This window comes from Molossus molossus, unplaced genomic scaffold (assembly GCF_014108415.1).
Source record: "Molossus molossus isolate mMolMol1 unplaced genomic scaffold, mMolMol1.p scaffold_m16_p_7, whole genome shotgun sequence".
In the NCBI taxonomy this organism is placed as follows: Eukaryota; Metazoa; Chordata; class Mammalia; order Chiroptera; family Molossidae; genus Molossus; species Molossus molossus.
The window spans coordinates 38,725,255-38,752,720 of NW_023425401.1; the positions used below are offsets into that span (position 1 = coordinate 38,725,255).

Genomic DNA, 27,466 nt, shown 5'->3' on the forward strand with positions numbered 1-27,466 from the left:
AACCGAACCCGGGTCTTCCAGGACCGCAGGCCCACGCTCTAACCGCTGAGCCAAACCGGCCAGGGCCAAAGAGAGACTCTTAAAAGCAGCCAGAGAGAAGCAACAGGTAACCTACAAAGGAGCCCTCATAACGTTATCAGCTGACTTCTCAACAGAAACACTACAGGCCAGAAGGGAATGGCATGAAGTAACCAAGGTCATGAAAAGCAAGGATCTGAATCTAAGGCTACTCTGTCCAGCAAGGCTATCATTCAAAATAGAAGGTGAAATAAAGAGCTTCCCGGACAAAAACGCTAAAGGAATATATTAGCACCAAACCAGCACTGCAAGAAATGTTAAAAGGGCTGCTGTAATAAGCAGAAGAAACAGGGAGATAAACATAATAATAAAAAATAAAAATGGCAATAAGTAAGTGCATATCAATAATGACTTTAAATGTACATGGATGAAATGCTCCAATTAAAAGACATGGAATAGCCCTGGCCGGTTTGGCTCAGCGGTTAGAGCATCGGCCTGCGGGCCGGAGAGACCCGGGTTCGGTTCCCGCTAAGGGCATGTACCTCGGTTGCAGTTTGTCCCCGGCCCTGGTTGGTTGTGTGGGTGGCAGCCACTTGATGTGTTCCTTTCACATCGATGTTTCTCTCTCTCTCTCTCTTCCTCTCTCTCCCTCCCTCTCTACCTGAACAAAAAATGGAAAAATGTCCTCGGGTGAGGATAAAAAAACAAACAAACAAAAGACACGGAATAGCTGGCCCTGCTGTTGTGGTTGAGCTGGCCCTGCTCAGTGGTTGAGCATTGACCCATGCACCAAGAGGTCGCCGGTGCAACTCCAGGTCCGGGAACATGCCCAGATTGTGGGCTAAATCCCCAGTGGGGAGCATGCAAGAAGTGGCCAATGTTCTCTCTCATTGATGCTTCTATCTCTCTCTCCCTTCCCCTCTCTCTCTAAGTATCAGCAAAGAAAAAATTTTTTAAAAAAAACAAGACACAGGCCCTGGCCAGTTTGGCTCAGCGGTTAGAGCGTCGGCCTGCGGTCTGGAGAGACCCGGGTTCGGTTCCCGCTAAGGGCACGTACTTCGGTTGCAGTTTGTCCCCAGCCCTGGTTGGTCGTGCGGGTGGCAGCCACTCGATGTGTCCCTTCACGTCGATGTTTCTCACTCTCTATCCCTTCCTCTCTCTCCCTCCTACTCTATCTGTACAAAAAATGGAAAAATGTCCTCGGGTGAGGATAAAAAAAAAACAAGACACAGAGTAGCTGAATGGATAAGAAAGCATGACTCATATACATTGTTTACAAGAGACCCACCCACAACAAAAGATTCAAATAGGTTGAAAGTAAAGAGATGAAAATAAAAATTTCCAAGCAAATGGAAAAGAAAAAAAAGCTGGAGTAGCAATACTCATATCTGATCAAATAGACTTCAAAATGAAGGCCATAACTAGAGACAAAGAAGGCCACTACATTATATTGAAAGAATCTATCCAATAGGAGGATATAACCTTGATAAACATATCTGCACCCAAGATAGGAGCATCAAAATATATTTTAAAACTTCTGGAGGACTTCAAAGGAGAAATTGACAGCAATACAGTCATAGCAGGAGACTTCAACACCCCACTGACATCACAGGATAGATCCTTTACACAAAAAACTAACAAGGAAACAGAGATTGTAAATGATGCACTAGATCAAATGAATTTAATAGATATCTACAGAGAATTACAACCCAAAACTGCAGAAATCACATTCTTCTCAAGGCACACGGGACATTCTCAAAGATAGACCACATGTTAGGACACTAAGTCTCTACAGTTCAAGAAGATTGAAATTATATCAAGCATTTTCTCAGGTCACAATGGCATGAAACTAGAAATTAATTATAATAAAAACATTCAAAAACACAAATACATGGATGCTAAATAGCACATTATTAAACAATGAATGGGTTACCAAGGAGATCAAAGAAGAGATAAAAAAACTTCCTAGAAATCAATGAAAATGAACACACAACAACACAAAATCTATGGGATTCAGCAAAAGCAGTCCTGAGAGGAAGGTCATAGCACTACAGGCCTACCTCAAGAAACAAGAAAAATTTCTAATTGGCTATCTAACCCTACAACTTAAAGAACTAGGGGGGAAACAAAAAGAGAAACCCAGAGCATGTAAAATGAAAGAAATAGTAAAGGTCAGAGTGGAAATAAATGACATAGAGACTAAAAAAACAATTCAAAAGATCAATGAAATAAAGAGCTGGTTCTTTGAAAAAATAAACAAGATTGATGAATCTTTAGCCAGACTCACCAAGAAACAAAGACAGAGGACCCAAATACACAAAATTAGAAACAAAAGAGCACAGGTAACAACTGACACCACAGAAATTCAAAGGATTATTAACAAATACTATGAAGAATTATATGCCAACCAATTGGACAATCTAGGTAAAAGGGATAAATTTCTAGAAACACACAGTCTCCAAAAACTGAACCAGTAAGAGACAGCAAACTTGAACAGACCAGTAACAACTAAGGAAATTGAATATGTAATTAATAAACTCCCAGCAAACAAAAGCCCAGGCCCAGACAGCTTCACAGGGGAGTTTTACTGAATATTCAAAGAAGAACTCACACCCATTCTGCTCAAACTATTCCAAAAAATTCAAGAAGAAAGACTTCCAAACTCTTTTATGAGGCCAGCATAATCCTAATTCCAAAAACAGATAAAGACACTACAAAGAGAGAAAACTACAGGCCAATATCCCTGATGAACATAGATGCCAAAATCCTGAACAAAATACTAGCAAATCAGATCCAGCAATACATTTTAAAAAATGTATTCACCATGACCAAGTAGCATTCATCCCAGGAATGCAAGGCTGGTACAATATTTGCAAGTCAATAAATGTGATATACCACATAAAAAAATGAAAGATAAAAATTATATGATCATATCAATAGACGGTGAAAAAAGCATTTGACAAAATCCAGCACCCATTTCTGATAAAAACGCTCAGCAATGTGGGAATAGAGGTTTCATATCTCAACATAATAAAGGCCATATATGAAAAACCTACAGCCAACATCATATTCAATGGGCAAAACTAAAAGCATGGCCCTTAAAAACAGGAACAAGACAGAAATCTCCACTTCACCATTCTTATTTAACATAATACTGGAAGTCTTAGCCACAACAATTAGAAAAGAAGAAAAAATAAAAGGGATCCAAATTAGAAAGGAGGAAGTGAAACTGTCATTATTCACAAATGACATGATATTGTACATAGAAAACCCTAAAGACTCCATCAAAAATCTACTAGATTTAATAAATGAATTCAGAAAAGTAGCAGGATATAAAATTAACATCTGGAAATTGATAGCATTCTTATACACCAATAATGAACACTCAGAAAGGGGAACAAACAAACAAGCAAACAAACAAAAAACAATCCCATTTGCCATTGCAACAAAAAAATACCTAGAAATAAACTTAACCAAGGAGATAAAAGACCTGTTGTCGGGAAACTATAGGACATTAAAAATAGAAATAGAGGAAGATATAAAAAGTGAAAGCACATACCATAATCATGGATCAGAAAAATCAACATCATTAAAATGTTCATACTACCAAAGCAATCTACAGATTCAATACAATCCCTATTAAGGTACCAATGGCATATTTCACAGAACTAGAACAAATACTCCAAAAGTGTATATGGAACCAGAGACCTTGAATAGCCACAGCAATTTTGAAAAAGAAGAACAAAGTGGGAGGGATCACAATACCAGATATCAAGTTACACTACAAAGCAATTGTAATCACAACAGCCTGGTACTGGCACAAGAACAGACATATAGATCAAAGGAACAGAACAGAGAACCCAAATATCAACCCAAGACAGTATGCACAATTAATATTAGATAAAGGAGGCAAGAGCATAAAATGGAGAAAAGACAGTCTTTTTAATAAATGGTGCTGGGAAAATTGGACAGCTACATGCAAAAAAAAAGAAACTAGACCACCAACTTATAGCATACACAAGAATAAACTCATAATGGATAAAAGACTTAAATGTAACCCATGAAACCTTAAAAATATTAGCAGAAAATGTAGGCAGAAAAATCTCAGACATTATACTTAGTGGAATTTTCACTGATACATCACCTAGAGCAAGAGAAACAAAGGAAAAAAATAATAAATAGGACTACATCAAATAAAAGGTTTCTGCACGGCAAAAGAGACCAGCAGCAAAATGAAAGGAAACCCACTCTCTGGGAGAACATATTTGCCAATGATACATTGGATAAGGGGTTACTTACTATCCAAAGTATAGAAGAGTAGTCATACAACTCAATAAAAGGAAGACAAAAAATCAAATTAAAATGGGCAGAGGACCTGAATAGACACTTCTCCAAACAGGACATATGAATGGCCAGGAGACATATGACAAAAATGCTCAACATCTCTAGTCATCAGAGAGATTCAGATTAAAACAACTATGAGATATCACCTCACACCTGCCTAAATGGCTGCCATCAACAAATCCTCAAACAACAAGTGCTGGCAAGAATGTGAAGAAAGGGGGACTCTAGTACACTTCTGGTGGGAATGCAGACTGGTGCATCTACTATGGAAAGCAATATTGTGTTTCCTCAGAAAATTAAAAATGGAACTGCCATTTGACCCAGTGATCCCACTTCTTGGAATCTATCATAAGAAACCTGAAACACTACTCAGGAAGAATATATGCACCCCAATGTTCATAGCAGCACTATTTACAATAGCTAAGATCTGGAAACAGCCAAGTGCCCATCGGTAGGTGAGTGGATAAAAAAGTAGTGGTATATACACACAATGGAACACTATGCAGCTGTAAGAAAGAAAGATCTCTTACCCTTTGAGACAACATGGAGGGATCTGGAGAGTATTTTTCTAAGCGAAATAAGCCAGTCAGAGCAAGACAAGTACCACATGATCTCACTTATTCGTGGAATATGATGAACAAAATCAGCTGTTGACCAAAAGAGATCCAGAATCATGGAAGGAGGGAACAGACTGACAAACCTCAGAGGGAAGGTGGGTGGGAAGAGATAATCCAAAGACATATGCATATACAGTGATACCTCGGTTCTCGAACATAATTCGTTCCAGGATGACGGTCGAGAACCAAATTGTTCGAGAACCAAAGCAATGAAACCAATAGGAAATAATGGAAACTGGATTAATTCGTTCCAAGCCCCAGAAAATGCCTATTTACTGGCCTAATTTGTATATAATATGTAGAAAAACATAAGTCTCCACAAGAAATAAAAGTGTACAGTATGTCTAAGGGTTAAATTCAGTGTGAAGCGTGACTCTCTCCACAAAGCGTGACTCTCTCTCTGCACTCACACTGATGGCGCAAGCAAGGTGCGCTGGGCCGAATGAACGCCATTCGGCTCAACTCGGCTCATCTCGGAAGTTCGAGTTCCAAATATTTGTTCGGATTCCAAGACAAAAGTTTCTCGAATCTCCTGGTCGAATACCGATTTGGTCGAAATCCGAGGCGTTCGAGAACCGAGGTATCACTGTATGCACAACCAATCGACAGGGACATTAGGCTGGAGAAGACTGGAGGGGGGTGGGAGCAGGCAGGAGGGGGTTAATGGGGAAAAGAAGGTGGACATCTGTAATACTTTCAACAATTAAAAAGAAAGATAAGATATTTAAAACAACAACTGGTTCTCCAAGACAAGGTAAAAAGCCTTACATGTACATATACATACACATACACATAAGAGTACTACAAGTTTTACTAATATAAAGAATGTGTAGCACACAATTTATAAATAATAATAAAATGCACAGTACTTTTTATTGTCAATTTTATATAGACAATTGAGTCTCACAAAATGCTTTTGTTGTGTTTTGACAAACTTTTTTATCCAAAGCCACTTATGGCTGGACTTCAACCATGATTTCACAAAATCCACTAAAACTTTTTTAATAGTTTGTGCAATTCACAATGCAATAGCTACAAACACAACACACTTTTTTTTTTTTTTTTTTTTTTTTAATTCTCACCCAAAGACATTTATCTATTTTTGTTCAGATAGAGTGGGAGGGAGAGAGAGAGAGAAACATTGATGTGAAAGGGATACATTGAGTGGCTGCCTCCCGCACAACCCAAACCAGAGCCAGAAACATACCGCAGCCAGGGTACATGCCCTTAGCAGGAACCGAACCTGGGTCTCTCTGGACCACAGGCCAATGCTTTCACCACTGTGCCAAACCGGCCAGGGCCACACTTTTAACTTTAATCTATATTGTTAACACTTCCTCCAACATGTCAACTCCAAATATAGAGTAGACAAGCAACAAAACAATAAATCAGTTTTTTATTTATAAGTACACATTGATTTCCTTGATATAAATCCTCCCACCATGGCTGATTTCAAGCCACTAACATGATATGACTGAGCCTAGAGTTGGGAATTAATGTCCAGCAGGGCCCCATTATGCAGTTTAAGTGCAGAAAAATAATTAAGTGATGCATTTGAGTATTTATTACCTATGATTTCAAAAAGTTAGAAAGTGTAATTTATAATACTGACAGTATTTAACAATGGGTTGGCAAAATTCCTGAAAATTGGCTCTTGCTGGCCAACTCCCACAGAGCACCAGTGTGGTGCACAGCTCTGTTGAGTCCATAGAAGTTTCTGATAGAGGCAATAATTCCAATGGAATGTCACATATTGAGCTTCCTGTGTGTTTAATACTGCTGCTATTGGCTCCTGGCCTCCTTAGCTCAGGTAATTCTTTGTAACAATGAAACACATATTTCAGGGAAGGCCTCTTTGGAGCCAATGGGAAAGCTGCCTACTCTGCTAAATATGTTTATAGTTGGTTACTGTTGCCAAGGCTGAAGAGGGCAGTGTGATTAATCTGCTATTATAGTTCATACATCTAGATTCTTCTGTTTGGCCACCCCACAAGGACACACTCCTCAGAATCACCAGCTTCTACCTCTAAGACCGTACTTAAGATGCAGGTAATGTAATATAATTTCATAACAACTCAAATGTTCTCATTCTGCTAGTTAAAAAAAAAAAAAAAAGGAAGCCCTGGCTGATTTAGTGCAGCAGTTGGAGCATAGGCCCGCGAACTGGAGAGTCCTGGGTTCGGTTCCCGCTAAGGGCCGTACCTCAGTTGTGGTTTGTCCCCAGCCCTGGTTGGAGTCCTGTGGGTGGCAACCACTCGATGTGTCTCTCTCACATTGATGTTTCTCTCTCTCTCTTCCTCACTCTTTCCCTCCTGCTCTATCTGATGATACATGCAAAAATGTCCTCGGGTGAGGATTAAAAAAAAGAAAAATCCTTAATCTGTGCCAGTTTATTAACTCATTTTTGGGGGGCTGAGAATATCTGTCAAGTTTATTTTTATAAAATATTATGAATGCTCTTTTGGCAGGAAGAATTTAAGAAAGAAGTATAGATATTCACATATATGGTAAAGGAAACTATTTAATAATGGAAAAGTATGTTCTCAATCTTTAGATTTTAAAGGGTATACAGAAATGACTATTGGACTTCCCCATTCAAACTATAAGTATATCTCTGACTGGTTTATGTCACTTAGTACAATAATATGCAAATCCATCTGTGCTGTCACAAAAGGTAAAATCCCTCCCCCCCTTTTTTTTAAGGCTGAGTAGCATTTCACTGTGTAAATGTACCACAGCTTTTTTATCCACTCATCTACTGATGGACATTTGGGCTGCTTCCAAATCTTGGCTAGTTAACATTGCAATGAACTGATTCTTCAGAATTAGTGTTTCAAGTGTCTTTGGATATAGTCCCAGAAGTGGAGTTGCTGGGTCATAAGGTAGTTCCATTTTTAATTTTTTGAGGTAATCCCATACTACTTTTCACAGCGGCTGCGCCAATCTGCATTCCCACCAACAGTGTATGAGGATTCCCTTTTCTCCTCATCCTCACCAACACTTGTTGTTTGTTAATTTGTTGATGATAGCCATTCTGCTAGCACCATATGATTTCACTTATATGTGGGATCTGTTGAACAAAATAAACTAACAAAGTGGAGAAAGACTCATGGGTACAGAGAACAAACTGATGGCTATCAGAGAGGAGGGGGTTGGCGGCTGGGTGAGAAAGGAGAAGGAATTAAGCAAAGAAAAAAAAGAAAGACTCGTGGACACAGACAACAGTATGGTGATTGCCAGAGCAAAAAGGGGTGGGGGGAGGTAGAAGAGATATGGGGGATACATGGTGATGGAAAGAGACTTGACTTGGGGTGGTAAACACACAATACAATATATAGATGATGCATTGTAGAATTACATACCTGAACCTATATAATTGTATTAACAAACATCACCCAATAAATTCAATATAAAAAGGAAGAAAGAAAGAAACTATTAGTATAGACCCTTAGAATATTAAGCTCTCTATTTTGCTTCAGCTTCCTAGAGAACTCAGTGCCCCCAAATTTCTTTCATTTGCCAAGAGAAAAGCTCCTCTGTTTTTTCTTTTTCTGAGAAAATGTATCACTCTTTGAGGATTTGTGTGGATTCTTTTCCAAGGCTGGTACTTAAGAGCTTTAAAGAGTTTTTCTACTTCTAAAATTCTTTTTCTGCAGCCTCTCTGTCCTAATTCCTCAGAAAGCAGTACAGTGAGGACAAAAAGGAGAGGTTGGCTTAGTATCTTTGCAGTTTGTTTATATTTTAAAATACCCTGGCTTCAGGGTTAGGTAGCTCAGGGGTCAAAGACCTGGTATGTAACTTTCAGAAAGTTACTTAAGCCTCAATTTCTTCTATAAAATGTGGACAATTGCATTTCCTCTGCAAAGAGATGTTCTTTTAGTGCAATACCATAAGGAAGTATTGAGTACACTTGGCACATGCCAAGAACTTAGTAAAGTTGCTTATTTCTCTCACTCTCCACCTTTACCCTGTCTATTGGAATGAATATCAAAACCATAAAAGTAAATTAATCTTTATTTTTGTCAAGTTCTTATTGAGTCTTTTTTCCTGAAATTTTTAGGTTCATCAATACTCAGCCTATGAATGAGGGTATCCCAATAGGTCCAGGTTTCACAATGTTCCTTTTGATCATCTTAGTGGGCAATGGGGAAGACTCTGGAGAAGCCATTCTGTGCATAGGCTCCTATCCCAGGGAAGTCATCATTCCTGAGGGTGACTCAGCCACTGCTAGTCATAAGCTTTATCTTAAAACCAGAATCCTGAAGGGGTTTATAGCAGTGGTTGGCTATCTACTACCCAAGGGTCAAATCTGGCTCACCTCCAGTTCTTGTACCAGGCAGCTAAGAAATATACTACATATTTTAATAGTAAAACAAATAAAGAATAATGTTTCATGATATATGAAAATTGTATGAAATTCAAATTTCAGTGTCCATATATACAAAGTTGTTGTTGGGATACAGCCACACCCATTTGTTTGCGTGTTATCTACGGAGGCTACAATGGCTGAATTCAGTAGTGCTACAGAGGCTGTAAGGCCCACGAAGTAATGCATTTACTGCCGGGCCCTCTACAAAGTTGAGCACAGACTCCAGCAGCAGAGCCCGGCAGCATAGTTCAGATCCGTGCTGCTGCCACTTGGGCAAGTTCTGTCAGCTTCTGTTTGAACTGAGGATGATAATAGCATCTATCTCATGTGGCTTTATAAGAATTAAGCAAATACGTAAAGTGCTTAGAAGAGGATCTGGTACATATTAAATTTAAGTACTATCTGTTTGCCTGTTGCTGTTATTATTAGTTGCCACGATTTTTTTTCCATAAATTAATGCAGCAGCAACAGCTTATTTGCTCTCAGTAATTGTAAACATTTCATTAGCAGCACTCCAGTAAATAAATTCTTTAGCAGTGGGGCAGTAGAAAGACGTCTAAAGTCAACTGGAATGACAATTAGCATAGTTGTTTATCCACACAGATAATTCTGCACTTTTTACAGATATTGTATATGCTATATTCTTCGTTCAAACTTGAGCCTTAAAAGAGCTTACACTCAGGTGGCAATTCTAAAAGAATATTTTTTAACTACACATATCAAATAAAAGAGCTTACACTCAACTTTGAGTTTAACCCTCACCATCCAGCTATTCCTTATAACATTTCTAGTTCCCTCTTTCTGAAGAAATATATCAAACGGTGGCCAAAGAACAGAATAAACAGCACAGAAATAAATTCACACATGTACAATCAACTGATTGTCAACAGGAGTGCCAAATACACAATGGAAAAAAGGATGATCTCTTCAACAAATGGTGCTGGGAAAACTGGATATCCATATGCAAAAGAATGAAATTACACACTTATCTTCCACCACACACATAAATCAGCTCGAAATGAATTTAATGTGTATGTGTAAGTCCTGAAACTGTAAAACTCCTGGGAAAAAACATAGGGGAAAACTTCATGACATTGGTCTTGGTAGTTAGTGGTTTCATGGCTACAACACCTAAAGCACAGGCAACACAAATAAAAATAAACAAGTGGAACTCTGGCTTGGTTGGGCATCGTCCCATGCACTGAGAGGTTGCCAGATCGATTGCCGGTCAAGTCACGTGCCCAGGTTGTGGGCTCCATTCCTGGTAGGGGCCATGCAGGAGGCAGCTAAAGGAGGGATTGTGGGTTCAATCTCAGGCCCTGGTCAGGGTGTGTGTGGGGGGAGGGGCAACCAATCCATGTGTCTCTTTCACATTGATGTTTCTCTCCCCCCCTTCCACTCTCTCTAAAGATGGTGGGGGGGGGGGGTCATAAACAAATAAATAAATAAACAAGTGGGACTACATCCAATTAAAAAACTTCTTACAGCAAAGAAAACAACAGAATAAAAAGGCAACCCATGAAATGGGAGAAAATATATGCAAACCATATATCTGGTAAGGAGTTAGTCTCCCAAATATATAAGGAATACCTTCATCTCAATAGAAATAAAACCAATAACCTGATTAAAAAATGGGCTAAGGACTTAAATAGACATTTCTTCAAAGAAGACCTCCCAATGGCCAACAGATGTATGAAAAGGGGCTCGAAGTCACTAATTATCAAAGAAATGCAGATCAAAGCCACAATATCACCTAATACCTGTCAGAACAGTTATTATAAAAAAAATAGACAATAAGTGTTGGCAAGTATGTGGAGGAATTGGAAGCCTTGCACATTGTTGGTGGGAATATGGAATGGGGTAGCCACTATGGAATACAATATGGAGGACCCTCAAAAATTGAAAATAAAACTACCATATGTCCCAGCAATCCCACAATGAACCCAGCCTTTAAAAAAAAAAAGAAAAGAAAATCCTGTCATTTGCTGCAACATGGATAAACTTCAAGGACATTACAATAAGTGAAATAAGCCAATCATAAAAAGACAAATACTTCAAGACTCCAGTTATCTGAGGTATCTAAAGTAGTCAAACTTAGAGAAACAGAAAGTAGAAAGGGACTGGAGTTAGAAGGAAATTATTCAATGGGTATGGAACAATGAGGAGTTGTTCAATCGGTATAGAGTTTCAGTCATGCAAGATAAAAAGTTCTAGCTTTGCCCAGTGGCAGTATCATAGCCAATGATGTTTACCCAAGGCACGATTACTATTGACTAAAAACTTTTCACAATGATGACTTGAACTATAGTCAGCTTTGGCAATTTTTGAGTCTCTATGGAGACTGAACTAATAAATAAATAGGTTCTAAAGATCTGGTACAGCACTGTGCATATAGTTAACAACAATACTCTACTGCACGTTTAAATTTTAAGAGGTATTTGTCATGTTAAGTGTTCTTACCACACACACACACACACACACACACACACATACACATACACACGGAAAAAAAAAAAACTTCACAGATGCCAAAGGACTCATTAAATGTCTAATTTACCTCAACAATTGCTATGGTATTTGAAAACAGTAATCTACTTGCTGAATCAAATACAAACAGGTGATATATAGTTTATTTGAAATGAGAGAACAGGGATTATTAGAATTTTTTTCTCATAATTCAGGACTTTCATTTTTGGAGTTTGGGTATCCAAAAAGAGGACTGGAAGGAAGTTATAGGTAAGAGGGAAACAATGACCTTAGTGAAAACTGCCCAGGAACTTGGAATGGAGGAACCCTGTCCACCAGGAGAATAAGCACAGAACCACACACAGCAGACTCTCCCACTTGCTCAACACTGATGACTCTCAGTTTTCCAGTGCAGCCTCCACAGCAAATACTGTGAATCTTGCTCGTTAATGCATTTTTAAAACGTTAAAATTCAGACAAACATTCCGCGTGGCTGAAATTACATGAATCAACCAAACAGACTCTCACATCTGAATAGCTTCAGACTGTTCAACTGGGTGAAAAAGAAAAATGTGTGAAGTAAACCATTATCTGAATCACTTAAGAGAAGTTCCAATCTCCCACCTTCCTGAATATCTTTACCAGGGCATTCTTCGCTGGCTCTAAACTTTAAAATAAAATTTTTTTCCCCTTTATTGATTTTTTAGAGAGAGAGGAAGTGAGAGGGAGAGAGAGAGAGAAAAGTCGATGAGAGAACAATTGCCGCCTCCTGCATGCCCCTCACTGGGGATCAGGCCCACAACCTGGGCATGCATCCTGACTGGAAATCCAACCCACGACCTCTTGGTGCATGGGTCAGTGCTCAACCGCTGGCTCCAAACTTTTATTGTATAAAATTTAGCTGAGTCATTTTGGTGGGAGGGTTTATTTTGCGTGATTCATCCAGCTACTAATTCAAACTCATACCATCTGGGTCTGGCTGCCCTTCCCAGTACATGCCCTCTGTCCTCTCCAGGCAGTAGTACTGTGTACTACGCCCCGCTTAACCCTGAGATGACAATGTCCCGCGGGTTGTTGTTCAGTGAAACGTGCAACCGCATGCCAAACGCTCCCTTGCACACAGTTCCCGAAGTTTACTCCTGTTTTTCTTTTTTATCCTTACCCGTTGTTCAGGTAGAGAGGGAGGGAGGAGAGAGAGAGAGAGAGAGAGAGAGAGAGAGAGAGGGAGAGAAACATCGATGTGAAAGGGACACATGGAGTGGTTGCCATCTCCCCCACCCAACCAGGACCGGGGACAAACTGCAACCGAGGTACATGCCCTTAGCGGAACCGAACCCAGCTGTCTCTGGACCGCAGGCCGAGGCTCTAACCGTTTAGCCAAACTGACCAGGGCTTTACTCCTGTTTTTGCAAGGGCGCTTTCTTATTTTGATCTTTCAATGAAGCCTCCTTCCCCCACAGCATCTAAGAGCTGCCCCTAATGGACTCAGCCCCTCCCCGCGATACTGCACTCTGCTTAGAGCCGGGCCGCCCTGCCAATAAAGTTTAAAATTAAAAAAAAAAAAAAAAAGCAGAAGGTAGCCAAATAGGAAGAAAAAAAGAATTCCCGGGGCCGGGTGTTGATATTGGAATGTACCATTCTTTACGGAGGGAGGAGAGTCCCTGGTGTGAATTCTTTCGCAGTTCTGAGGTCACTTGCTGGACCTTGGAGGGTGCGCAGCTGGGAATATGAAACATAAAGCCAGGGCTGGGCGCGGGCAGCGGGCCGAGGCCGCCGCGGACCCCAGTGCGGGCGGCGGCTGCGGGGCGTGTCCCCCGGTCCGCGTGGTGCGACCCGGGTTGGTGGGGCGGCCGGCGGGAGGGGTGGCGCGCAGGGCGGCGGCGGCGGCGCAGTCTGCACCATGGCTTACCCAGGGCACCCCGGCGCCGGCGGTGGGTACTACCCGGGCGGGGTAAGTGCAGTCCACGCGACCCTTGGACACCGGGGGCGCCGAGAGACCACACTTGGCGACTCCCAGGGCGCCTCCCGCCCCGGCTTCTCCCTGCCCGCTGTCTCCCCCAGACCTTTCGGTCTCTTTCTCTAGCTCCCTCCTTCTCCCTGTCCCCTGTCTCTCCACGGGGGGCCGCACGGGGCCAAGGTTCGGGTGGATTGCGATCCCGAAAGCCCACCTTGGGACTCTCGGATTCGCGGCGTGAAATTGTGCAGATTGGGTGTTGGCTTCCTCCCCCTCCCGCCGGGTTTTCCCTGGGAGCACCAGCCATTTTAACCTAGAATGGTCCGGAGACCTACTTCTCACTTTAAAAGAAAGTGAGAGTAGGGTCAGGGAAAGACCGCCAGAGTAAAAGTCCTCTGGAGGAAGGCCCCTCGCCCGGAGTCTGGGATGCGCGTTGTCGTGGGAACTGTTTCCAAGACAATGTTCCCTCGCGGCGAAATAGCCCAATCCTGACACACCTTACCCCTCCCTGGCTACACCTGTCCCCAAACGCTTTGCAAATACCATAAAACGCTATAAAAATACATTTAAGCCCGCCCTTAAACTGTTTGCCCAGGTTGCATTTATCTTAGCAGCCTGGAGGTTAATAGGGGTTTTACAAGATGCTTCACTTACCGTCAGGACAATTCATTTTGGTCCAAGCCTCCAGTTTTTAAATTATGCGGGAGTGAGAATGGAAGAAAGGGGTAGAGTGATTGCAGTTAGAGTGTGCCCGGTGGTGGGCAGGTAAATGACGTGAAGGGCGAGCCATCGCCTGGCTTTGCACAAAGGCTCTCAGTGGTGAAAGATTAAAACTTGGTTCATTGGAATGATGCTAAATTTGTTTTCTGTTTTACAGTATGGAGGGGCTCCCGGAGGGCCTACGTTTCCCGGACAAACTCAGGATCCGCTGTATGGTTACTTTGCTTCAGTAGCTGGACAGGTTAGCTTTTCCCGTCAATATTAAAGAATCATCAGATTCTACATTTATATTAATCTTTGTTATAGTTGCCAGAAAAATGACCTTTCCTCTGGAAATGCATCCTTTTGCTTTTGCAAAATTTTAAAAAAAAGAGAGAAAGGAAATGTATAGCCAGTTATTTCTGAATATTGAGAACACAAATTAGGACAAAATGTGACTCGTGTTGATGTTAGTTCAATTTAAAACTAAACTTGTGATTGAATTAGGGTCAGATTGAACAGAATAGGGGATTATTTATACCCTTCGAAGCTTTGTGAGGTAAAAAGATGTCTTTAGAACTGAATTGTCAGCGTCCAGGGTGGTTTCCAGAGAAGAAATTACCGATCTGGTGAACATAAAGCCGTTTATACGTCTTAAAGGCATATACTAGTAAATCTGTAGCCAGATTCTAATAGATGCTTTCTTTGGATTGAATTCGATTGTTATTCAGTTACCCCCTTAGGAAATAGGTATTTATGGCAAAAACCCACCAGCTTCAAAATAAAGTTACTACTCTCTTCTTACTATCAGGAAGTTAATCTTGTGAACAGTTTAGTTTCACTTTGATAGAGGTGCTGTTACTAGGTCAGTTCTCCTTTGTCCTTATTAGGTGTTGTGGCCTGTTGACCCAAAGAGAGAATGAAGGTCTGTCCCCAAGTTCATTCACTTCTTTAAATTTCGAGTTGTATAACAGGTGGTTGTGTACATTGAGGGAGGACACTTCCCTAGTTCAGGGCGTTATTGTGGATGGTAAACATGCTGTTGGTGTAACCCAGATGTGTCCTTCCAGAGGGTGTTTGCTCATGAAAATTCACCTTAGCTTTGTTTTGATCAAAGCTAGAAATAACACAGTCTTAATGTGGAAATGCCATGGAATATATGGGGTAAAAGCCTAACAGCACCTTTTAGAATGGCACTCTAAGAAATACAGTTTGAGAAATTGAGTGGAAAATTGAGTCTAAAACTGAAAGAGCTTCCCTTTAAGTATCTGCTTAATCTGTAATGATCTGTATCTTTGAAACCACAAGACACAGCAAAGCTCAAGACTCTCGTTCTTAGATTGCCTGTGCCTCCAGCCGTGTAAGTGACCCCACCTGCTTAGCTTTCAGCAGCCTGGCCTGTGTCAGCATAGCCATCTCTTTCAAATTGTTCACCCTGCTCCTCATTTAGAACTCATAATACCTGTGGACTTGAGGAATTGGGTATTTTATTTTTTAAGTCCCTAAAAATACATACCTAGCTCTGACCTAGGCCAGCCAATAAATAGGCACTGGAAACCTGTACCTTCCAGATATATGTAGCTATGATCTGAGAAAACCATTCGCCTCATCATAAGAAAGGCGATCACGAAGGTCTCTCTCTCTGAACCAGGCTTTTACATACTGGTATCAGCTGTGTGCCTTGCTTTTCTCTCCCAAAAAGCTAGAAAGAAGAATAAGATTTTAAGCAACTACATACATTATTTTATTTTAAAATGCTTAACTTTGGCACTTTCCTAGCTCAGAGTGAGACGAGTAGTTCTAGACAGAAACTAGTTTTATTCATTCATTTAAAAATATCAAATGTCAATGGAAGAAACATTTCATCTCAGTGTTTTATTAAGAGAGGAACCTTATACTTGAGGATGTTTTTTTCCAAATCTAATTCAGGAATTTAGAGGAAATGATGAGAAGATACATTAAAGTATAGGTGTAAGCAGCTTTCTGACTTTATTCATTCTTGTGTAATAATAAGATAAGAATAGAGTCTGAAATTGATACTAAGAAATGCACTTTTTTTTAATGGCCCTAATTATCCTTTTGCGGAAGAGGATGTAACAATTTGCCTTTCTTTCATCATGAAATAATTCTTGGAAAAAAAGAATGCCTATTTTTGAAATACATGTCTTTAAAACAAAAGTCTCATTCGAGAAAACTCATTTTCTTGGTTATTATTGCTACATTGAATACTGAAAGTAAACAGAACTAGAAAGTACAAATTATTGTTGTGATTTCTCTTCCTGTTTTTGTTTTCAAAAGGATGGACAAATAGATGCTGATGAATTGCAGAGATGCCTGACACAGTCGGGCATTGCTGGAGGATACAAACGTGAGTTGACAGTCCCAGTGTTTCTCTTGAAGTACTCTGTTTCATATTTTAGCGGTGATGACAGCCTTCAAGGAAACTGAGCTTTCCTGACCCAGCAACATTTAGAATTTCAAAAATGACATTCAAAATGTGAATTATTTCAAAATGTGAATTTGAAAACAGTTCTTAATCATTCCACACTACCTGCCAATTTAGTGGGTTTCTTAAATTTGGGTTTCATGTATCTGGGTCCATTTGAAGCAGAAACAGTTTATATGGCCTTCTTCAACAGGACAGGTGTTTTTAATGATAAAAGAATGTCCAGCCTATAGATAAGTTTCATAAGAGTTTATATAAGCCAAAATTTTGAAGACATGATGGAAAACAAATCAATGAATTGAGACAGTGCTCTGGAGAATGGCAGTTTTGCAGTTCCTCTTATGTATTTTGAATCAAGGGAGAAAATGTAAAAAAGGTACATGGAATCCATTGGTAGTAGATTAAGGAGGTGGGAGAAAGCAGAATGGGGAAATCTCTAGGATTGGATAAAAGGCAAAATGGAGAAACATAGTTACAGTGGTGGTTACAGGACAGTTGATAATTAACATTTATAGCAGATAGAGCTGGTATGTGAGCAATAAGGTAACAATGAGTGTTCTTTGGTCTCATGCTTTGGTGCTTGAGGTTGTGCCTTCAGGGGTAGGGAAAGAAAATGACTCTGACATTTCAAAGGTATGTTTTCCTAGATGCATAACAGTAGACAGGGCTCACTTCGGGTCAAGATTGATCTTTGCTAAGGAACAGATAGGCCTGGGCTGTGAGTAATTCCCATGGCCTGCCCAGTTAGGAATTTATGATCAGACCATCCTTTGTGTTTACCTTCGGTCACTGAGCATGTCAGGCCTGCTGTGTGGCTCCCCGATAGCTTGTGAGGTTTGGTCCATAGTCCCTTTCTCATTCACAGTAGCTAACATTTACTGCTCTTTGCCAAGAGCTTACTTTGTCCTGAGCCTGGTGGCACTAGGGCTGGTCCTGTGCACTCGGTCCCCGAGGGGCCTGCCTGCACTCCCACTTCTGAGTGGTGGGTCCTGGCGTCCTCCCATGGTTCTCCCGGAGCTAGTTCTGCGCTCCTGGTCTCGGCACACTGCTGGCGGCAGGAATCCCGGCCAGGACCTCCCCCAGGCCTTTCTGCTTTCTTCTTCCCACTCCAGAGAAGGCGTTTGGGCTAAGAAGGACATCCTCTTCCTAATTTCCAAACTATACACTCGTCATCCTTTCCCGTCCTCCTCAGCTCCTCACCCACTAGTTCTGCTGCCTTACAATGTAGTACGTCCACCACTCTCCTGCCCTTTGAGCTCTGCCACAAGCTGCAAACAGGAAACCATTGCAGAGACCCTGCCTCCCCCCAGCCCCCACTGGGGGCTTCTCTTCACCCCACACATACCACATGCCTCTGCAGATCAGATCTGTGACACATCCAGGGCAGGCAGTAGTGTCTTGACGGAGGTGCTTTAGCTGTCAACTTCTTTGCCATGTGTTAACTGAGGCAGAACATTAAGTCGAAACCCCAACTTCCTGGAAAACAACTAAAATGCTCCAACTAAAATTCACGCCTGAGGATTTATGATTTATAGTGGCATTTTTGGATTGTTTGACATGGCATATTTACTAGCTGGCTCTCTTTGTAAACTATTTGCATTTCTATTTTTATCCTTTGTTTTATGTGACTTCAGTAGCCTATTATATTTCCTAGTGGGGGGAATTAATGCAAAAGAGTAAGCTTTTGCATTTCTGCCATGTAACCTGGTCCTACACAAAAGAAGCCCTTTCTAGCGAGGGGATGTTTTTATTGTAGGCAATACATGTACATTATTCATTGTTAACCTCGGCAGTTGGGGCTAGTGAACAGAAGGTCTAATACAGGGTTTACAGAAGTGAGCTGTCACAGCGTACACTATGATTCTACACTCTTGCAGTACAAGAGGTGTGGTATGTTTTAAACTCTGACTATTGGTGGCTTTTAAACCCTTGGAGAGCAGTCCTTTTCAGAATTTCATCTGAGAAAGCCGTGCTTCATGATGGCCCCAGATCATTGAGCCGTAGAGAAGACTCTTCCTGAGTCGTCAGGACCATGTGTTTGAATTCATTTGCTCACTTCATCTGGTGGTGGCGGCTGCACCGAACCACAGAACCATCCTGCTTGAGAGATGTCAGACTGAGTGTCGTAATTCAGAAAGTATACATTCCTGGGTCTTTTAAACCCAGCTTCCAAACCAAAACAGCACAGATAGGACGCGAGGGGTTATGCTCCAGTCTAGAACGTACAGGCAGCTTTTAAACCTGTTCACTAGGAAGCAGCCACACCTAGAGGTGGGGTGGCTGAGGGCAGTTGCTTTAGTCTATAAGACCATCTTTCAGCTTCTGTTTTTGCCTTGAGTGTAGTTGTTCCTCTGGAGCAGCTGAGAGAAACTCCTGGAGGTAGGGCTTTCCTGCGAGGTCTGATACATTGTGGATTTCTACTAGAAGGAAAGGTGTTTGAGGCACGCTAGTGAAAGGAACTGGAGGAGAGGAAAGGTAAAACTATGGCAAAGATTATTTTGAAATTATTTAAAATAGAATTAGTATTAAAGGCTTTTTCTGTGGGAAAAATACAAGGAATATTGAGCAAGAGCCTCCTCACCCAAACTTATTAGACATTAGCATTCTAGTCCCTAGAACTAACTGTCTGGAACGGTGTATTTTCTGTTTAGTTCACTTTTGTTCACTGCCCATTGCATTTCCTCCCTCTCAAACCCTTACAAACAATGACCAGGTTTCTGTTCTTCCTGAAACAGCTCTCACTTGTCACTCTCCTCTAAAAAGCTTGAGTGGCTCCATGGTGCTGATAAGATAAAAGCTAAACAGTTTATCAAGAATTCAAGATCCTCTGTAGTGTAGCCTCAGGTCCTTTGCCTGCCCTGGACTTTCCTGCTGCCTTGCTTTTGCCAGCCCCTAGCTCTGTGCGGCTGTCACCAAATGTCCTCCATCTTTCTGTCATTGAAGGTTTGGCCTAAATGCTGTTGTTGTTGTTGTTGTTTTTTTAATCCTCACTCAAGATATTTTTCCATTTATCTTCAAATAGAGCAGGAGGGAGGGAGAGAGAAACATTGATGTGAGAGAGAAGCATCGATTGGTCGCCTCCCGCACACGGCCCCAACCAGGCCGGGGACAAACTGCAACCGAGGTACATGCCCTTGGCTGGAATCGGATCCGGGACTCTAAGTCCTTATTGCGTCTTACTCCAGAGCACTTGATTGAACACACAATTCTAGCAAGCGCGTTTATCTGGTTTCATATATAAGTTTATTGTGTGTGAAAAGAGGTCAGGCTATTTGAAGTAGGAGGTTACTGTGCAGTGCCTGACATTAAAGGGAAAAGAAAGAAAAATATGATCAGACAGAGCACCAGCTAACCAGCTATTTATAGTCAAGTAGGACAGCGACAAAGCACCCCTCCCTCCTTCTCACGTGGTGGACGTAATACATTATGGCTCATTGTGGTGAACTGACCTCACTATATTAGAGTTTCAGAGGTAGGAAATAGATAGTATTTTTAAAAGACGATGTTATAGAAAACTTGAAGCCTATCCAAGAATAGAGGTAATTATACAACGAACATCTGTGTACTCGTCACTCACTTCAGCCGTTGTCACTGTGGCCATTCTGGTTTCATCAGGGACACTGACTCTTCTTCTAAGCAAATTCCAGATTTCTTTATAGTCATTTGCCTACAAATAATCAGTGTACGCTTTTCAAAAAGATAAGGACACTTTTTTACCTGACCTTCAAAACCATACTCACACCTAAAAATATTAACAATACTATGCAGTACTTTTTTATGAAGATTCCTATAAAGCTGTTAAAATCAGATTTGGGTTTTAGAAGGAATCCTGTCTGGAAAAAATCTACTTCAAAGCTCCATATAATATAGTTTCACATAAATTGAGTAGCATATAAAAAATAAGAGTGTATAAATGATATTCCTAATTTGAATGTATTTAATGTTACGTGAATTTTTGAAATTGTATTAATATATATGTTCTTGATTTAACAGCTTTTAACCTGGAGACTTGTCGGCTTATGGTTTCTATGCTGGATGTATCCTTTACCTTGATTGCTGACTACAGTATTTTTTTCTTCTCAAAACAATTTCTCCCTAGGGGATTCATTTAAGAATTCATACCTGGTGAACACAGTGACAAATGACCAGAACATTTTCCCAAAATTATTAGCTTTTTTTCTTTTTAATCCTCACCCAAGGATATTTTTTTTCCATTCTTTTTTCTTTTAATTTTTTATTTTATTATTATTATTTTTAGAGGGAGTGGGAGGGAAGGGGGCGAGAGAGAGAAATCTGTGTGAAAGAGACACACGGATTGGTTGCCTCTCATACGTACCCCAACCAGGGCCAGGGATCAAACCGGCAACCCAAGTACATGCCCTTGACCAGGAATCAAACCCTCAACCCTTTGATCCGTGGACCCATGCTCTAACCATTGGACCCATGTGCTAACCATTCGGAAACACTGGCCAGGGCCAAAATCTTTAGCATTTAAGATGGAAAAAGGAAGGAAGCTTAGTAAATAGAGTGTTGATTGTTCAAGATTTTAAGGAAGCATCCAAGGAGAGCAGTATTGGTTGGGGAAGCTTTTTTTCTTTAACGATGATGGCTGTGTGTGGCTGACACCTGACCTTCAAGCAGTGGAATTCTCACAGCACAACTGTGGGACTCAGTTTAGCAAGTGCTGACCTTATGGAATCTTCCATCCCACCTCGTTTTCAAAAGTGAAAACCCTGGGTCTGAGAGGGCTTACCAAGGGAAGGTTAGGCCCAGTGAGAACCCCAGGACAGAGGGTGAGCAGCACAGCCTGGGGCATCCAGAACGTGCAGCCAGTTCCAGCAACAAGAGTGCTTTTCACATGCGGCTCACAGTGACCACGTCATTTCCTTGTAATCTCATCACACAGGTTATCTTTTCCCCACAGTGAAAAGATGGACTCAGCTTTTTCTCCCTAAGCCCTGTTTATTTTATCTTTGGAGTGTCTTTTTATTATATCATACCAAGAACGTGCAACATTGTAACAGACAGAACTTTAGATTTCCTTATCCTTGGTCTTTGATTTAATCATTAGACAGTGTTGTCCCCCAAAAGATGCTCTAATCCTTAATTGCAGTTCAGAGAGATCTGTCAGGCACGATGGGCTTCAGTGAATTTAAAGAACTCTGGTCTGTACTGAATGGCTGGAGACAACACTTCATCAGTTTCGACAGCGACAGGAGTGGAACAGTGGATCCTCAAGAATTGCAGAAGGCCCTGACAACAATGGGTGGGTCTGAGCAGGAGCAATTTGAGTTTTTAATTTCTAAAACTAAGTGCCACCTGAAGGCAGTTTCTGTATTCTAGAAGCATTGCGTAGTCATAGTACTCTGAGTCTTAAAACATTGTGCTTGATTATTTTTAATGATCTTTCTGTACTCCTTGAACTTTTTTGGCTGGATGAATTTTCTTTTCAGGATTTCGGTTGAGTCCCCAGGCCGTGAACTCGATTGCAAAACGATATAGCACCAATGGAAAGATCACCTTCGATGACTACATCGCCTGCTGTGTGAAACTGCGTGCTCTGACAGGTGTGTGCTTTGAGGCGGCGGCGTCACCACGGGCCAAGAACACACATTTTTATGACGTCATTTCTTAGTGCTTCTGAACTTTATTGTCCCAGTCTTTCTTTTTCTAACTTAAGTGGCTTTTTAACACTGCTATTGGACTTGTCTAGCAGAATTTTTTTTCATAAAATTTTTCAGATTTGTACACAATCTGCCGTTAAAAAATATAACTATATTTATTTTTGTTTTTTAAATATGTTTTTATTGACTTTTTTAGAAAGAGAGCAAGGGCCCTGGCCAGTTTGGCTCAGCGGTTAGAGCGTCACCCTGTGGTCCACAGAGACCCGGGTTCGGTTCCCACTAAGGGCATGTACCTTGGCTGCAGTTTGTCCCCGGCCCTGGTTGGGTCGTGTGGGTGGCAGCGACTCGATGTGTCCCTTTCACATCGATGTTTCTCTCTTTCCTTCCCGCTCTATCTGAATAAAAAATGGAAAAATGTCCTCAGGTGAGGATAAAAAAAAAAAAGAAAGAAAGAAAGAGAGCAAGGGAGAGAGAGAGAACCATCGATGTGAGAGAGAAACATGGATCGGCTGCCTCCTGCACAGCCCCTACTGGGGATCAAGCCTGTAACCCCGGGCATGTGCCCTGACCGGGAATCGAACCAGGCCTCTCAGTCCATGGGATGATGCTCCATCCACTGAGCCACACTGGCCAGGCTAGATATATTTGTTTTAATCCTCACCCAAGGATATGTTTATTTTATTGATTTGAGAGAGAGAGAGAGAAACATCCATTGGTTGCCTCCTGTATGCACTCTGACTGGGGATCAAACCTAAAACCAAGGTATGTGCCTATACCAGATACCATATGGTGCACGGGACAGTGCTCCAACCAACGGCCAGGACCTAACTAAATTTTACTGAAATGTTCCAAAACATAAAAAAAGTAGTTATGGAGAGGGAGGGAGAGAGAGAGAAACATCGATGAGAGAAAACATTGATTGGTCGCCTCCTGCATGCCCCCTGACTGGGGATTTGGCCCACAACCTGGGCATGTTCCCTGACCGGTAATCAAACCAGCAACCTCTTGGTGTATGGGTCGACGCTCAACCACTGAGCCACATCGGCTGGGCTAGTGTGTGAAATATTTGAAAATAGTGATATTACTCATTTGTAACTCTCTCCTATTTTTCTCCTACTGAAAGTAATTTAAAATAGTGGTTATCTGTTGCTGGTGTATTTCTTAAATGATGAGATAACAATAATCTCTATACTTTTATATGCCCTATATTATTTTTCTTTCTTTCGTACATCTTGTCCCATTCCTCTCTTTTTACTCTTTTTAATATCAGGTTTTATAATTCTTATTCATCCTAAAAAAATTTGAGGGCAGATTTTTTATTAAAGTAACCCCTTTCTAACAGTGGAGAGCTGAAGCGGTAGGCTGTTTTATCACCACCCATTTGTCATAGTGGGCACTCCGTCTGTCTGGTTCCTAATTAAACGATATCTGTGGTATCAAGAAGTTTGAAATTCTGTGCTTTCATCCAAAATAAGTAAAGGCCTCAGAAGTTGCAAAGTTTTTACTGACTTTGGGATACGGTGTTTTCTTTCAGCTCAGTGTTGGAAGACCGTTGGCCAACTCTGCATACTGCATCACTTTGTTGTATATTATTTCTACTTTTACATATATATATATATATGTCTTTGCTTTGGTGTTTTGGTTATGCTGACTGGTTGTACAATTTAAATGTTGTTACAGTGTGAACCCAAGTCCAAAATAATTAACCATTGTGAGTTCATATAAGATGTTTAATAACAAACAAATTTTACTGTCATGTTTTACAGACAACTTTCGAAGAAGAGATACTGGTCAGCAAGGTGTTGTGAATTTCCCATATGATGATGTAAGTCTCAGCAATTTCAAAACTGAGTAGATGAATAAGATGGACACCAAATGGGCATCCCTTTTAGAGTTAACTGTAAGGAGCATCTCAAGGATGCCAGAGGAATCCAGGCGTAAATGACCAAGAGTTACCATTCAAGATTGATTAGTTTCACTTATTATTCATCTCATCCGTACACCACTGTTGGCTTTGCACTGAAAGGCCTGGGTCAAAGCCCAGCTTGTCCCACTTATTAGCTGGGTCACTTAGGCAGGTTTCGTCATTGCTCCAAGACTGTTTGAGGGAAGAGGAAGTAGTAATAATAATGCCTTCTTCACTGGGCTGTTGGGAGATTTCAATCAGAAATGTCCTTGAAAAATATCATTCATATGTTCAGTCTGCCTCTGCCATCATCTCAGTCACTGAGAAATAACAGCCCAGAACTGTATTTGACACAACCGTGTCCTCCATGGAGGACATCAGGGACACACTTAAGTCACAATGTAAAACATGTTTACTGCACAGCCACACTAAACGAGGTAGGATGAGGCCATGTCACCAGTGTGAAAGTAACCAAGGGCCGTCTTTGCATTCAATTGATATACTTAACAAACTAGGGAGATGTTTAGTTGTTTCTCTATTTTTTGCTGTAATTACTTTTAGAATAAAATCACTGTGATAACTGAGTAAACTACATGTTTCTCCATACAAAATACAAAGATGCACATGTATTCAGCTTGGCAGCTACTGCAGTTATGAGTACACTTTAAAAAAGGCTTGTGTGTAAATATGTTTATTTTTTCTGCTTAAAGATGTGTTCTCTTTAGTGTGCATCTTCTCAGGTGACAGTCCCGTCACTGTTTCCAAAGGAGAGGCAGCCTGTGGAGTGGAAAGTGCACAGCTTTGGCCTCAGATGGGGCCACTTAAGAGATACCTAAACATCTCGATCCTTCGTGTCCTATTCCCTGAAATGGGGACAGTCAGCTTGGCCTTGCAGCAGTGCTTCGAGGATTAGCAGGGCACAGTTCTCACTGGTAGAAGAGGGAGAAAGAAAATTGATAAGGAAAATCAGAGTCTTGGTGTGTGTTTAGTGGTGAAGCAAAGAAACATTTTACAGCACATACTGATGCTTCTAATAGGTTTCTGAATTGCAGACGGGTCTGATAGTCTGTTTCTGTGCGTACATATACTTGTATGCTATGATTTAATTAAGCAGATTTTAAAGGAGTAAACTGTTTAAAGGAGCTCTGTTAGAGTAATGGGATGATCCTGTGCAGTTTGGAAGTCTCCACATTATATAAATGTATAAATGCAACTGTTATTACTGTTATTTCTATTTGAGTAGGAATCTTTGACCATGCCCATTTCTAGAGTCTAATTTAGTATTTGGAATTTAAATAATTCTTTATCCACTAGAGTAAGATCTGCTTCTGGTAAGCTTTGATGTGAGAAAGCCATTGGATTTTTTTTTTGTAATCCTCACCCAAGGATATGTTTATTGATTTTGAGAGAGAGAGAGAGAGAGAGAGTGAGAGAGAGAGAGAGAGAGAGAGAGAGAGAGAGAGAGAAGGAAACATCGATCAGTTGCCTCCTATACATGCCCTGACCGGGAACTGAACCTGCAACATTTTTGGTATACAAGACCATGCTCCAACCAACTGAGCCACCCAGCCGGGGCACCCATTGGATTTTATATTAGACTGCTTCCTTAAAAAAAAAAAAAAGCCTTTGCATATGTCATTTACTCTTACTTTATAAAGGATTTTTTGAAATCCATAATTAAAAGAATAAAAAAATGTAAGCTGCTTAAAAATAAGTGAGGGTGTACTAAGTTTAAGAGATCTGCAGTGTAATGCTGATGTTTCTCTTTCAGTTCATTCAGTGTGTGATGAGTATTTAAATCAAGAGGACACTGTGAACAACGTTGACATTCCAGCTGGAGTGCTCTTGCTCTTTGCTTCCTTCAGTGACGTGTAAACTTGCTTGGCCACTTTTCCTTAACGGCTGTTGTTACCTTATGTACATCTAAGTTTTTGTTTTCAGTTTAGATAATAAATTCTTTGGAATTTTATTAAAATAAGATCAGTTCTGTTTCAGCGTTATGAACTTCTTTGAGCCATTGTCATGCCTTATTTTCTTACTAAACCTGTTTTATGTAAATTGAAGTGTGCAAAATGTTTAAGGCACACTGTGTTTTTCACTGTAGGATACTAAAACCTTTTCATTGGACTGCAGCTGTTGTCCTTCCTCTCCTAGGAGGGCTTTTGCACGGTATTGAAAGCTTTATGTATGGAGTATTCTTGTCATGTAAAATGTTTTATACCTACTTGGATGCAGGAAAAACCACGCTAAACCATGTCAGGGTTCACCTTAGTGGAAACTTAGCGCAGCTTTCGAGCTTACAGATGTTTTGATGGCCAGACAAATAGACAGGAACAGGAGTGATGCTTTTCTGCATCTTGAAAACCTGTTGAATAATTTGAGTGGCAAATGCTGTCTGTCACTGAGATATTGTCATCATCCACGTAGACCTTCGCTAGCCATACTTAAAAAACCTTGTACATTATGAGTTTAACTATGTAAAAAAGAAAATTAATAGAAAAAGACTAAAGGAATATACGAAAATATTAACTGATTATTTTGGCTAATAGAATTCTAGGTGATTTAACTTCCTTTATACGTTTCAGTATTTTCCAAGTTTTCTATAATGTGTGTGCTTTTCTTTAAAGTCAGATGTTAATTTTTTAAATATTGATACTTTCATTTTGATATGCCATGTGTTCACACTTACATTAAAAAATATACACAGCAAAGGGTCTGGACGTTGTGTACCAAATGTTGATGTGACGGTCACTGGGAGTCAGGGTCATGAGTTCCTTTCCAAGGCTCCTTCCTACTACTTTTCTAGATATTCTCTGATAAGCAAGTATTTATAATGGAGGACTTTTTAGAACATATTTTAACCGTGTGCTTTTAAGTAAGATCTGGATTCTAATGCTGGCTGTGCCTCTCACTATATATGTGGTTTGGTCCTTTTAGATCATCTTAGAGCCTGCGTTTCCCCATCTTTGAAAAGGAGGTAACTATTACCTCCTGGGTTAAACCTGACTATGAAAAAGGATGTT

General features: G+C 40.7%; 1 protein-coding gene and 1 pseudogene across 1 annotated transcript; both read left to right on the forward strand.

Annotated features, from left to right (window-relative positions):
- The first annotated feature begins 11,560 nt into the window (after positions 1–11,560).
- Positions 11,561–11,689, forward strand: LOC118620646 (annotated as a pseudogene).
- Positions 11,690–13,688: 1,999 nt separating this feature from the next.
- On the forward strand, positions 13,689–26,381 carry SRI (sorcin). The gene is made up of 8 exons (XM_036247570.1): positions 13,689–13,765; positions 14,646–14,729; positions 16,766–16,835; positions 20,907–20,950; positions 22,032–22,179; positions 22,367–22,480; positions 24,304–24,362; positions 26,215–26,381. Exons 1-8 carry the CDS (start codon positions 13,715–13,717, stop codon positions 26,239–26,241), a joined length of 597 nt encoding a protein of 198 aa, XP_036103463.1. The 5' UTR covers positions 13,689–13,714; the 3' UTR covers positions 26,242–26,381.
- Positions 26,382–27,466: the final 1,085 nt, after the last annotated feature.

What these genes read in the sequence shown, in the direction of transcription:
- SRI (XM_036247570.1), top strand. Translation starts at nt 13,715, where the DNA reads ATGGCTTACCCAGGGCACCCCGGCGCCGGCGGTGGGTACTACCCGGGC. An exon ending in TTGCTTCAGTAGCTGGACAG is followed by an intron (nt 14,730 to 16,765) that starts GTTAGCTTTTCC and finishes TGTTTTCAAAAG; the next exon opens with GATGGACAAATAGATGCTGA. An exon ending in TTATGGTTTCTATGCTGGAT is followed by an intron (nt 20,951 to 22,031) that starts GTATCCTTTACC and finishes ATTGCAGTTCAG; the next exon opens with AGAGATCTGTCAGGCACGAT.